The sequence below is a fragment of the Paramormyrops kingsleyae genome, chromosome 2, assembly GCF_048594095.1.
Source record: "Paramormyrops kingsleyae isolate MSU_618 chromosome 2, PKINGS_0.4, whole genome shotgun sequence".
Taxonomy (NCBI): Eukaryota; Metazoa; Chordata; class Actinopteri; order Osteoglossiformes; family Mormyridae; genus Paramormyrops; species Paramormyrops kingsleyae.
Genome location: NC_132798.1, coordinates 21031598 through 21045500, shown reverse-complemented (window position 1 = coordinate 21045500; position 13903 = coordinate 21031598). Strand labels below are relative to the sequence as shown.

The following is a 13903-nucleotide window of genomic DNA, read 5'->3' as shown; positions in this document are numbered from 1 at the left end:
CATGATTCTAGGTATTGTACCACCGGAACATGCTGGAAAAATGTAAATTGCCTATTGTTTGTGTTATTGTTAATACTTGCTTTGTTCATGATTGTTGTGGGTGCCCTTCTTGTGTCTTGCATGAACCCTGTCTGGTCGTCACATTGCTTTAGCTATAGTATAAATTACCCACCGTGTGTATACCTTACAGTCCAGCTTTAGACCTCCCTGGCTTTCCCCATTATGTGGTTCAGTGGTTGTTTAGTGCCTGTGTTTGTCTTTTTAAGGGCTTCATAAAAGAGTGTTGCTCTCCTTTAAAATGTGCCTTCTCATCTGCTACCATGATGCCTTATTTTGCCAGACATTATACTGGTGTCAGAAGTGGGATGCCGGAAGCGGCCCCACTGGCACTATTGGAGCGGGTCCTCCTGGACTTTGATCTGACAGCCTGCTCCAGACCTATGGAAGGCTGTGGAGTGGAAGAGACTGCAGCGGCTGATTGCATGTTGATGACTTTGAGTTTTGGGGTTTTGTTTTGGTTTTGGTTAGAAAGCAGCCATGGAGACCTTCATCTGATTCGTTACACCCAGTCACTTCCGTCTGCAAATTAAGTTTGCAGTCTACGTTTGCCAGTCTTTACTTGGAATGCCAGGAATAGACTACCAGAATACAGCTGCTCTCCTCCCGTGCTCCTCCTTCCTTGGGTCTGGAACAGATCCAGAGGGTGTAAATCTCTGCAGCCCTCTTTATGCCCACCCATCTCTCTCTCTCTTTCTCTCACCCACTCTCCCCTCCCTCTCTCTCCAAGAGAGATTGTATTTACCCTTAAAAATAATTTAGTCGCTCCTCAGCTGTAGGGCAGCCCTTCCCACAATCCTTACTCAGACCCAGTGAAGGTCGTTCACTCTTTCGCAGTTTGTAGCTGTATTCATATTACTGCAAATTTTAAGTGAAATTTTTATCTTTGCTTCTATTTGTCGTCTTTGCCTGCACCAATGTCGCTTGGGGCGGCGGAGCGGAATGTCAAGCGTCCACTGGATGAGAACCAGTGTCGGCGAGACGAGGCAGAGGAAGCCCCCCCACTACGGAATTACCTGGCCTTCACCATCTTCACCTGCTTCTGCCCCGCCTATCCCATCAACATCGTGGCCCTGGTCTTTTCCGTGTTGGTGAGCACCTGTGGGAATCTGGGTCCGGGCACCCAGTCATCTCATTAGGCTGGAATAGTGCTGGGTACTGCGTGGATATCACCCATTATCATTAGAATGGGAAGCACCTTGGGAAAACCCTATACCTGAAGCCTAACCTTAACCCTAATCTAAACCCTAACCCTAATCTAAAACCTAACCCTAATCTAAACCCTAACCCTAATCTAAATCCTAACCCTAACCCTAATCTAAACCCTAACCTTGGCAGTGGCAGCAATCATTGGTGGTTATATATAAAACTCAGTGTGTTGTTATATTTTCTTGTGTTCTTATATTTTGACTGTTTGTTATGTATGTTTCACTGCTGGCTGTTTTTAACTTGTGCTGTTTTCATTTTTGTGTTTCGTCTCTTGTTCAGCGCTTGGTGACATCTTTCTGTGAAAGGTGCGATATATTAATAAAATGTACTTACTTACATCCTATGTAACCATGGAAATTCCTGGATCTGCAGAGGAACACTCTTCCTGTCTTTGTAATTCTGCATTTAAACAAAAAAATAGAAAAATGACATTTTAAATGGTCTCAGATTATTGGTGCTGAGTTTGTGCTGAATAAAAGCATTTGTAGCATTTTGGGATAAATGTTTTTAGATGTCAAATATCTAAAATATCGGGGCAGTGGTGTCTTAATGGTTAAGGATGCGCACTTGTAATTGAAAGATTGCTGGTTCGGATCCCCCCAAGCACTGCTCCCCGGGTGCTGAATTAGCTGCCCCCTGCTATGTCACGATGTCACATATGGGTTAAATGCAGGGGACACATTTCATTGTTGTGTGCTGTGTCGGCATTGACCACTGATCACCAAATTCTAAAAATATTTAAAAATGTCAAGGCATGTCAGATTACCTCGAAAGTGACCGGGAGGCCTCACACTCCAGAAGGTTAAATGTCTTACATCACTATCAGAACTTAATCACAGCACTGTGGAGACAATACAGAACAGCTTACAGCCCACACTCATGGTGTAGGTACAAAGGTGCTGGCTTGTTTGGATGTCACTCACCAGCTTAGTGGGTGTTCCCTGTATAGGCAAAGAATGTCAATGACTTTCATAAGCAAGACACTTGGCAGAGTTAAGTAAATATTGATCATGCATTTTAATCACACTTGGCTTGCTTTGCTGTATACATCTTCCTACAGCAATGCAGCGGCTACTTTTGCAACTGATGTGGTCTGCTAATGTCACGCTTTGCAAAAATAGATCTATTTACGACTTCAGGTCTGTGGGATGCTGCCATATGCTGGCTGCAGCTGCATGATGGCGAGAAGCTCCTACGCTGGTTTCTTGTGACCGACGTGTAGGGGCTCCCTGGGCCAGGCACACGCGCACTGGCGGTCTGGTGTGGGATCCAGAGCTGCGTGTTGGCCTAGGCGGCTAGGAGACTTGGTGGGCCCTGCACGCTTGGTCCTGTTGATAATTTTTTATTTACCCTTTTTGGTGGTTATGACATGACCTGTGGGTGCAGGCCTTCTGCAAACGGGTGAGAACTGATGCGGTAGGCAGGCTGTCGTGCAGCCTCCCTGCCCAAACCCTACCCCGCCCCCTCACATGTAAAAAAGTACAGTGGCACACATCGTGGGACACCAGCTTGCCCCCTTGTGGTCCTCATGGGCTCTAATGAACATCTCCCACTCATCTTTGTGAATTTCTTCGGAAACCTCTGAAAAGCCGCCGCGCTCACCCGTACGAGCCCCTCCAAAGGAACCATAACCCGGCAGGAAGGAAGAGATCGCTGCGGTTCCGTCTTCTGTCTTTCATCCCGTGATCAGTGCAATCGCGCGGTGCACACGGGGCACCTGCCTTTGTTTGTCTCACAAAAGCTTCCTTCTCCATGCATGTATCTAGGTCACATTTAGAGCTGCCTTTTTGCCCCCAGCTCCTTTTCATTGAATTTAAAACATTGACAAAAACATTTTTTTGACAGTTAAACAGATCAATGTATTTTCGTGAGGAGTTTGAAACAGAGAGTGGCTGGAGGTTTATGGGATATAAGTGTCGTTTGGGATGTGGCTCCAGGGAGCCCCTGTGCAGACTGGGCCAGGAGCCCCTGGTTGGTCCCGCTAGTTAGCGCCAGTCATGCTGAGAAACCACCAGCTTGTAGAAGAAATTATGTCCTTCAGCAGCTGGTCAAACCCCTTCCTATGGGCTTTGTTATGTATTTTATCCCTGTTTTCTGACTCTGTCTTCATATGGTGCAACCACTGACTCTTACTGGGGAAGCGTACTGGTCTCACCAGAGGTGTTTGATGGCTGTCTGGCTGGACCGCGGCCTGGTGCAGCTCACAGGAGGGCGTTTGAATATCTTGTTCATTGTCACATGCCACCACAGACTCATTATGAGTGTGCAGACATTGGTGCTTTTAACAGAAGGAAGCAACTAATCTGATATCTCCACTGATAGTGTGAATAAATGAACTGCTCTGACTTATTGTGGGTGTGAGAGCAGCCTCCACATAGTACGGCCGGAAGCTCGCTGATAAAGCTGCAGAGAAGCGGTGCCAGAAGCAGTGTTTGCGGATCCGAGCCTGTAGGTGGTGCTCTTCAGCCCGCTCTGCATTTCCGTGTCTTAGGTCACGCTGACATGTCAGCATCCTCGTGAGAGTGCCCTCTCTCCTTCTCTCGGTCCAGCTCAGTCACCGGTGGCTCCTTCTACTCTGGGTTCATTCGTTTCTGATGCCTGGTTTAATTCACTCCCGTAACTGCCGTATCTGGGATCCACCCGGGCCTAACTGTCTCTCCCCCCCTGTGCCTGTCCCCCTGTCCCTCCTCCCCCCACCTACAACCACCCGCAGTCACAGAACAGCCACGCCGAGGGGGACTACGAGGGCTCTCGCCGGCTGGGCCGCAAAGCCCTGCACTTAGGTATCGCCTCCATTGTCATCGGCCTGCTGCTCATAGCTGTCTACTGCATCGTCCACTTCACCACGGTATGAGCTTTGGGCCCGTCTTTGCCTGCCCCCCTCACTGCCAGCAACCTCAAGCTCATGTACCCCCCCCCCCCCCCCCAATCGCAGAAAGGCCGCCGGCAGCTGAGGCTTGAGTCATGTCCATCTTTGCTCGTAACATAACATCCTAATCCCCATGGGGTCCGGTTACACGGCCCCCCAGCCAGGCTCGGCACACACCCACTCACATCTCTTCCCGCTGCTTCCTACACTTGCGAGCCACATGCTACATGACCCTAAACAAATATAATCACAGTACCATCCATCTGTAAGCCATACTGGTTACCTGCTATGGGGGCGAGGTGATTATCGTAAAAACTATTTACATATACAGCAGTGCATATAGAGGTCATGATTCGTTGGTTTAAATTTGGTTCACAGTTTATGATCAGGGTGTACGGTGCCACGGTGGCTAGAAATGTGACACTGATACGTACCGCACTTCATCTTATGGCATGTTTTGCATAGCAGTAATCATCTTTTTATATGTTCAGTCATTTCCTCTTCCCAGACTCCGCACAGCGGTATCAGAGTCAAGATTGGAGAGGCTGTCGATTAAACTGCTCCCCTTTTATTTTCCAGTATGACATTTGATCGGTGGGAGGAAATGAGGGGATCTTCAGCGAAGGAGTCCTCTTCATCCGAGAAAGGAGCAGCCGGCTGCACATTCACACTCCCTTCCTCTGTCTCCGGGCCCCTGGGTCTGCACATCATCCCACAGAAGATCTACCAGAAGGCCACAGCTCGGTCTCTCCTGCTTTGGTCTCTCCTGTATTGGTCTCTACTGCCTCGGCCTCTCCTGCCCCTCCTACAGACTCTGATTTAATTCCCATATGTCAAGAGCTGATTTTTTCTACAATGAGGGAGAAGCCTGAGAAAAAAAATTGTCTCCCACTGACAGTTTATTCTGCATTTTTGCAAGTTTAACCTGTCAGATGAAAAATATAAAAACTGTCCATTAAAACTGACAATTCAACCAAAATGATTAGACACGAATCAAGATGCATTTCTCTTATTTGTGATGCAGGTAGATCAATATCATATAGTTTCAGGTGCTGCTTTTGAGGGCACGGGTGGGGGATGTGCTGCACATGATCTTTGACCTCTGAGGAGCTGGTGTGACCCTGGCAGCAGGTCAGCATGTCTGCTTGTACGCTTCACAGCACATTCTTGCATAACAGTTCGCCAGTTACCTGTCTTCATTGGTTTCCTTTTGGGGCATCACTTTTCTAAATACTATAGAAATAAACAATGATTGGCTGCAGAAATAAATTCAAGCAACTTACATAATCATTGGTATGTAGATAATTTATCAGTTAAAATGACCTATGTGAAGCATTCTCTGGTGAAGAGCCTTGTGCAGTGGTTAAATGAAATCAACCCGCAAAAAACCCTGCAAAGATACAGCTAATTGTCAAAACTATAGACATCATTTCAGAACTAAACTGTCCAGATGAGGGGTATGTTTACATAGCCACTGATTTGATAAGTCAGATGCACAGGGTTGGGGGACACCCTGAGCAAGATTCCAGTCCATCATAGGGCATAGGGCTGGGGTACACCCCAAGCAAGATGCCAGTCCATCACGGGGCTGGGGGACACCCCAAGTAAGATGCCAGTCCATCATAGGGCATAGGGCTGGGGTACACCCCGATCAAGATGCCAGTCTAAACACACACTTATTTACATACACATTCATACACTATGGGCAGATTAGGAACATAATATATTGTGTATTTCATTTCCAAAATTGTAAAGCTATTGCAGGACTGTACATAATTAAGCTTGTTGTGTAAAATATGCTATACAGATAATAAAGAATAAATGCTAAGCTAGTTACTGGATTAGTTACTGGATCTTAAGAATCTTTGTTGTTTGACTGGGTTTATCTGCAGGTATATCAGAGTATATCAGACTGAGCAACACATCAGTTCAAAAGTTAATTTTGCTATCGATGAATAAGACACAGACTCATGTTCCTTTGACAAGGCTAATTGCCATCTATTCTGCTGGATTTTCCTCCACCAGTCATTTGTTTGTTTTTGGTTATCTCCTGCACCTTTATTAACATTGCCATGTATAAAATCAACCTTGGCCTTTTATTTTCAGAGTTACAAACAGGCACAGATGGTGGTACTGATGTGGGGCCACAGGGGTTGCATAGCTGTGTTGTTGGAGGAGGGGGTAGACTGCAGGGGGGGCTGTCCTCTCACACTCACTGCCCACCCCCCAAAACCCTTCATGCCAAGCGCAAACCGAGAAGTCCGGAGGATCCGATATTCCGATATGTAATCCTGTCAGCAGTGGTCTCTAAATATAGCAGATGTCTGCAGTGCTGGCACAACGCAGGACAGACTGCAGTTGATAGAAACAGACCACAAATTAAATTTAATCCATGAGCGACGTTTGATGCCGACGAAGACGGCAGACCCACAATGTGTTTAGCCTATAATTAACACAGTAAACAGATACGAGAGTCAATTTTCAACCAGCAGACTTTAATGTCATCTACGCCTCACGCCAAACCTTTATTTATTTACGTTTGCATGTGTTTTTTGGAGCCACGTTGGACGTGTCACCTGCTGCCCAGAAGATAGCGATGGCACACCCCGTGAGTCAGGAAGAGACGGGACAACTGTCAGGAATGCGCTAGGAAATCCCAATTTACCCAAGTAATCCTGCCTGAAAGAGGGAGTCATTAGCACCGCGATGTCTTACGCCAGTCAGCTTCAGCCAATGTGATTACAGGCGTTTATTATTATTATTATTATTATTATTATTATTATTATTAAGAGTGACTTCAATGACAAGGACAATAAGAAATACCATGCTTAAATCAGAGTTTTTACAGAAATTCGTATACAGCTTTATTTTAAATGTCTTCTTAGTGTCAACAAGAATTTACAGTATGCTTACTGGCTCTGTCAAGTGCGCCGCTGGGTATGGCGAAAAACGTGAACCACGGGGAATTGTGAGTACAGGCAGTCCCCGGGTTGAGAATGTCCGACTTACGAACGAGCTGCCATAAAGCCTATTATGTAAAAAAAAAAAATCGAGGTTAAGTATAGTGGTATGCAGTATTCTGTGACGCTCATGAAAACATTGCGTGGCTTCAGCAATTCGTCGGCTTAAGGTTCAGTACGGTATGTAGTTACTGTTATTATTACTGAATTATATATAATAATAACAATTATAACAACAGCAATAATGTTAAGCATGTGGCTCAGTGGGTTAAAGGCTCTGTGGCTGTGATTAGAAAATTGCCAGTTCGAACCTGGCCTCAGCACATCTGATGGCCCTTCAACACGGCCCGTAGCCCCCGCCTCCCTGGGTGCCGCTATGAGCGGCTGACTTGAGCAATTTGGGGGAGGCGTAAAGGGAATTTCGTAACCTGAGGACAGCCTTTTACGCCGTCTCAGCATTAGTGAGGATTTATTCTAATAAGCAAGTTTTTTTTAATCACTTATTTCAATGTATTTATTTTTAATTAATAAATTTAGATGGACTCCTAATACATTTTACTGTCTGTTGGAAAATTACTCTGTCCGGACGAGCCCGGCGTAGTTTGTCCTCGCAGGCTCCCGTACTTCGGGCTCGCGCACGGCGCGTCGCTCAGCAATGACTCGGGGACCGTCGTTTGAGAGAAAATGGCGAAATAAGGGAGATTACTGAAAAACACACAAAGATATTAGTTACAGAAAAGGCAACTGGCTGACGCGCTGATTTTTCTGAGATACAGTTCTCGGCAGACTCTTGGCGGATTTTTTTTCTGCGTTTGAAGGAAGTGCTTTGCGCATTTTGGAAGCTGAGCCCTGGTTGCCCGTGCAGCGCTGAGGTACTGTCCATGGCGGCCTTGCGGGTCACCACACACGGGACGAGTCACTGCGATGTCAACTGGCGCCAGATTTCATTAGTTACCTAAGTGAAAGCAGGTGGCTATCGAGTAAAGGGCGAAATACGGTACGGGCTGGTATATAAAATCCCGATATTCGCCAGATTTTCCCCTTTTTAAAGACTTCCCTGACATTTCTCTACATCTGGGCGTTCATTTTCTAGGTGCTAATCGTCTTTGTAGTAATGCAGTTTTGCATATGATTGTTTATTAACAAATGTTGGAAAGTCGCTTGCCCATGGCTTGTATCTGTATAAATAAACATCATTTTGTCACCAGGGGCCTGTACTACGAAGTGGAGTTACCGGCTTATCGGGGTAAATTGTCGGATTTAAGGTAGTCTGGGCAAAATGTAAGTGAACGAATATGAAGTCTATTTAAACTGTGGTCAGGGTGTCCGCGGGGTTTTAAAAAGTATTAAAAGGTATTACACGCAAATTTACGAGGTATTAAATTTTAGATGTAGATTTTTTTCATAGTCATCATGGGTAAGTGCAAATTTGCACGCAAGTGGTTAGAGGACCCGGCGTTTAAGGACTGGCTAAGGCCGGTAGCAGGAAAATATCGAGAGGGTTACTGATCGGTTTGCAAAAAAACCCCATAAATATCATCTGGATGGGGGTTAGCGCTCTCTGGTCGCATATGCGATGCACAACTCATAAATCAGGAATGCATGGATGAGAGCAGTTAATCAACTGCTGCAAATCGACAAACTCATTGAAGAAAAAGCCAAATAATTAAGGCACTTGCCATGAATAGCCTAGTGGATAAAGATATGGACTTGTGACTGAAGAAGTTAAATGCAAGATGTTTTCAAAATCACAGTCACTAAATTTATTCTGTTGACCCATGTTCCCTATTTAAATAATGTTGTACAGGCCAAAATTGTGTAACATTATAAATTTTTAAATCAGTTTGAAACTTGTTTTAAAACGGTTGCAACTCAATGCTGTGCGGGTTTTAAAAAATATTGAGAAAGTATTTAAAAAAGGTATTAGAAAGTGTTAAATTTAACCTCTGGATTTCTGTATATACCCTGTGTGGTACCTTAAATCTGAGAAGTTACCCCGATATGCCAGTAACCCTGCTTCGTAGTACAGGCCGCTGGTGTTACAGAAGATAGTCATGGTCCTAACGAATAGAATCCATCTATGACATTATGGCTGTATGACCTTATAGCAGACGAGATCCCAAAAGCCAGACTTTCAGATGTACGATGCTTCGTCTGACAATGTCAAGAGAAAATAACTGCTAAGCACGTTCAGGCATTAAAACAGCATTGATTATTTCCAAGTGCTGAGGAATTAAGTGAGACGTCACGCTAACACTAGGTGAAGGATGCTGCTTTAGCAGTTACTGGAATCACCCTTCACAAACAGTTAAGCATTTGTGTTTGTTGCGTTTTCATTGTGTTGCGTTTGGCCAGCGGTGGGACCATGGGAAACACCAGCAGCGAGAGAGGCAGCATGGGGCACGGCGACAAAGCCCACCGGCGCGACAGCCGCGGCCATAAGGAGGGCGACAGGCCCAAGATTCTGATGGACAGCACCGACGATGCCTATATCTTTCAAGGGGTGGACATCAAGGTACATTTAAAGAGATGTCCGATCGCTGTGACGCTGGGTGAGCACAGTACGCATGGGTGAATGGAAGGAATACGGATGCTAAGTTTGATTACGGCATTTCATTTACTTAATGGACCCTATTGTCACACCAACATATAGTCTCAAAATAACAAATCATGCATATTGATTGTCTTCTGCGCCTCCGTCTGTATTTGCATTTACGTGTAGCTGTGTTTCGTACCCGGGTAGGCTCCGGCAGAGAAAGACGAGTACCTCGCCTGGCAACAGGACCTGGAGGCTAACGACAGAGGTCCCACTCAAGCACGGCCTACCGTGTTCCGCTGGACTGGCACCGGCAAAGAAGTATTCCTGTCCGGATCCTTCAACAACTGGGCAAATAAGATCCCCTTGAACAAAAGGTACGCCTGGGCTACCCAAGAGTGAAATACTGACACCTCTGCATTCTTGCTGTGTGCGTGTGTGTGCGTGTGTGTGCGTGTGTGTGCGTGTGTGTGTGTGTGTGTGTGTGTCATTTGTTCACCACCAGGGGGCAGCATACATTGATTAGGCATCACTGATTTGTCCAGTGCTGCTAGAACCATTTGCAGATCTGGCACATACAAACTCTTTTATCACTTTCCCTAGTGTGCTTTATGATGCATTGTTTTTCAGAAGCAGCATTTGTAAAATATTCAGTGTAATGAACTCCTCATACAGCATCTTTGTCAGCTTGAGCATGTCTCTGGAGAGAATATTTCTTTAGGCTTAGTTCTGGCTTTTCTGCTTCTCAGCCAGAATAACTTTGTGGCCATAGTGGATTTGCCTGAAGGGGAACATCAGTACAAGTTTTATGTCGATGGACAGTGGACCCATGACCCGAAAGAGGTGAGCGCACAGCAGTTTTCAGAGGGTGTAGCTTACTGCCCGAGGGTTCTAGGTTCAACCCTAAGGTATAGAAACCAGGGCTCCCCACCTATTTGGAATGTTTCATTAGCAATATAAATCTTCCTGGCGGGGGTGGGGGGGTTATCATTTATCCGTTTGCCGGATTCAGTTGTATTTTGTTTTGCCGGTTCGTGGTCACTAATCAAAAGGTAAAATCCATCTCTGGATTTTACCATCTCTGTGAATGGTCCAAATAATATGGGCTCAAAGTTTTCACTGTTGTGTTTATTATTTGTAATCTACAATAGTGCACAGTAGTGAGAATACAGCATGATGGTGAAAAACAGAAGTACAGCAGGAAGTGAATAGGGGTTCAAATATTATAATGTTAATAATAAAAATTAAAATGTTTTATGCTGATACTTGATTACTTTCTGTTCAGCCTGTTGTAACCAACCATCTCGGAACTGTCAACAACGTCATCCAAGTGAAGAAGACCGATTTTGAGGTGTTTGATGCACTTATGGTGGACTCACAGAAGTGCTCGGATATTTCCGGTGGGTGAGATGGCTTTTTGGTACATTACAAACACTTATTTCCCCCATAACGATAGTCGTATTGTAATGCACAAAAGTTAGTAATATGTATAAATTCGGCGTATCTTTGTTTATTAAATTCAGTTAGCGGAGCACGCCACATACTACTATTTTGGTATGTCATGGAAGCTGTAAGCACTGAAGTGGCGGTGAAGAAAGGGACAGATCAGCAGCCATAACATCTGTTTTTAAAAGGGGAGATATTGTGAATAAACCAGGTAAAAAGATGTCGGTGGTGTGGTGGTACTCAGTAGCAGTTTGAAGTTTGACAGGTTTATTAAACATAAGAATATGCCGAATTTATACAGATTACTAACTTTTGGGCTTCACGATATGCCTCAGAGTAATATTTTAGGTGTACTACTAATCCACTTAGCAAATTGTGGGTGTAAGTAAGCATCCCTATAGCAACAAAAAGCCGGTGATCGGACAAATATTTATGCCCATCATTGAAGGCCCTGGAATCGCCTCACATTTTTCAGCACTAATTTGTGTCTGTTGACACACTTGATTGGTAGATAAGTTCTATTTCACTAGTTTATTTTGGGTAGTTTTCATTTCCTTTTTTGTTTTATAGATATATTTGCATTATAATACGTTCAAATATTTGAAATATATACATCACTATGTGATATGATGCACCCTACTACACGTGTTTGACTGTGCCAGAGGTTGGAATGATTCTGTGGATGTTAACCAGCTCTTTAATAATACAGACATAGAGCTGTGGTTCAGGATAAAACACAGAGCCCCGGCGAGAGCCGGTAGGATCCACGCAGGGAAATTGTGCCATCGCCTACCCCATCTTACTCTCCATCACACACGTGTAGGTGAGAGCGAGCTTGGCAGTGAAGGGCAGCCGTCTGCAGCAGGGCCCATGGAGCTGGGGGTTAAGGGCCTCGATGTGACTGTTCTGCCAATGCCAGGCTCAAACTGGCAACCTTCTGATTACAGGCACAGATTCTTACCCCGCTGGGCCACATGCTGCCCCCATCTGCTGCTTCTGTTGACCTGAGCCCATGTGCACCTCCACAGAGCTATCCAGTTCCCCCCCGGGGCCATACCAGCAGGAAGCCTACGTGTCCAAGCCTGAGGAGAAGTTCAAATCCCCCCCCATCCTCCCCCCTCACCTTCTTCAAGTCATCCTCAACAAAGACACTGGCATCTCTGTGAGCTCCGCCGTCCTCTCTTCATCACTGATAAAGTTTTTTTGGTGCTTTTTATCTTTTATTCTATACTAAGTGTATTTCAAACCTTGTAGTTTTGATCTTTTAAAACTTCTAAGATGTTTTTTTTTATTAACAGGCATTTTTAAATCTATAGGTATGTGGACCAGTGCCCCCTGCTTGTTAGGGAGTTCCACTGCATGCATGTCTGTATGTTTACCATCTGCCCTAAGAGTAGTGTGTCTGACTCCGCCTACTCTATTTTAATAACAGTGTGACCCCGCCCTGCTGCCAGAGCCCAATCACGTGATGCTCAATCACCTGTATGCCCTCTCCATCAAGGTGAGGCCAGATCTGCATTTGGGCTGTAAGAGCTGCTCTTGAATTAGATGGATTTTTCAACATTTTCAAAAACAGAAGTTTGAGCCTGATAGCAGTGCTGCCCTCTGGTGGTCCCGCTGCTCATGTCTGCTCTGCCTTCATTGTCTCCCCTCAGGATGGCGTCATGGTCCTGAGTGCTACTCACCGCTACAAGAAGAAGTATGTCACCACCCTGCTGTACAAGCCCATCTGAGCCGCCGACGTGTGCATCCTCTCTACATTCTCTCACTTTTTACTTCCTGTTTCGTTCAGTATGGATAAGTAGACCTTTGTTATTTATCTGTTCTTCGTTATGTGCCGACACCAAACGACTGCCTGCCTGTCTCTCGCGTCGTTTTTGTGTCACCTGGCTGAGAGGTGGGCAGTGGGGGCAGAATGACACTGGGCTCATTTTCTGAAATTACAAACCAATCAGATGAATGTACTGGACTGCACTGCCTCCCTGACCTTCTGTAACTCCCGGCGCAAGGCGTCCCGTCCTCCGCTGATTCTTCAGTGGTGTTTGGTGTATGAAGTTTCTTTAGTATCTGTGCACAGTAGCTGACAATGGTGGAAAGGGAGGCACATGACACAGGTGGTGGGGGGGAGGCTGACAGACTCTGGGGATGGGGGGGTGACAGCAGAGGGGGGTGAAAACAAGGCAGCCTTTTCAGCACCGGCATGACGGAAAACGCAAGGGGTCATGTCCCGAAAAGGGCTGCCACTGGGTGTGGGGGTGGGTGTTGGGTTGGGTCCCCTGAAAGCAGCAGCCGTTAGGAATGGGGATGAGCTGCCCCCACCCACCCATACACACACACACACACACACATTCCAGGGTTCCTTTCTCACTATCATCCAGGTGCCTTAATTTTGCTGTCCCACAGATGGGGGCTTCCACAGTAAAGTAGTCAGATCCATCATTTATTATCCAGAGTGACACCAGGCAGGCGGTAGGTTGTGTCCCCAGCTGGAGCATGCTAGATCTTTGGTGTAGGGGAACCTGAAAGGGAGAAACCAAATGTGCCTGGGTGGGGGGGGGGGGGTGACCGTCTTTTGTATTGTCTATAACTATGCAGTGTTCAGAATGAATGGTCTTTTGTAAATTTGTAAGGTCCATAAGGAGTAATGGTGAATGTACTGTACTTTTTGCGTTCTTCACATTTCATGGTGGGGTAAATGAATATTACAATTAATACTTGTATTAAATCACTGACACCATCATGGCTGCTGCTGAGTGTTTAGTTTTTCTTCCAACTTTTTCTGGTATTTCAGCTCTGACTAGCTGGTGTCAAAATTGTTGTTCAGCA

At 45.6% G+C, this 13903-nt stretch overlaps 2 protein-coding genes across 3 annotated transcripts; both read left to right on the top strand.

The window, feature by feature from the left end:
- The first annotated feature begins 618 nt into the window (after window positions 1-618).
- On the top strand, window positions 619-5967 carry LOC111839176 (transmembrane protein 233). The gene is made up of 3 exons (XM_023802837.2): window positions 619-1148; window positions 3980-4114; window positions 4715-5967. Exons 1-3 carry the CDS (start codon window positions 975-977, stop codon window positions 4724-4726), a joined length of 321 nt encoding a protein of 106 aa, XP_023658605.1. The 5' UTR covers window positions 619-974; the 3' UTR covers window positions 4727-5967.
- A 1590-nt stretch (window positions 5968-7557) lies between these two features.
- On the top strand, window positions 7558-13817 carry prkab1b (protein kinase, AMP-activated, beta 1 non-catalytic subunit, b). 2 transcript variants are annotated; one of them, XM_023803142.2, is made up of 8 exons: window positions 7558-7967; window positions 9451-9610; window positions 9839-10008; window positions 10381-10474; window positions 10917-11031; window positions 12106-12239; window positions 12510-12578; window positions 12733-13817. In XM_023803142.2, the coding sequence occupies exons 2-8, from the start codon at window positions 9461-9463 to the stop codon at window positions 12808-12810; spliced, it is 810 nt and encodes a 269-aa protein (XP_023658910.1). In that variant the 5' UTR covers window positions 7558-7967; window positions 9451-9460; the 3' UTR covers window positions 12811-13817. The 2 variants fall into 2 exon arrangements, with proteins under 2 accessions (XP_023658910.1, XP_023658911.1); XM_023803143.2 differs by having other exon boundaries at window positions 7953-8092.
- Window positions 13818-13903: the final 86 nt, after the last annotated feature.

Bases quoted from the DNA above. Each gene is read 5' to 3' on its own strand.
- LOC111839176 (XM_023802837.2), top strand. From the start codon at position 975: ATGTCGCTTGGGGCGGCGGAGCGGAATGTCAAGCGTCCACTGGATGAG. The intron at 1,149-3,979 runs GTGAGCACCTGT...AACCACCCGCAG, and splicing joins CCCTGGTCTTTTCCGTGTTG to TCACAGAACAGCCACGCCGA.
- prkab1b (XM_023803142.2), top strand. From the start codon at position 9,461: ATGGGAAACACCAGCAGCGAGAGAGGCAGCATGGGGCACGGCGACAAA. The intron at 9,611-9,838 runs GTACATTTAAAG...GTACCCGGGTAG, and splicing joins TTCAAGGGGTGGACATCAAG to GCTCCGGCAGAGAAAGACGA. The intron at 10,009-10,380 runs GTACGCCTGGGC...TCTGCTTCTCAG, and splicing joins AAGATCCCCTTGAACAAAAG to CCAGAATAACTTTGTGGCCA.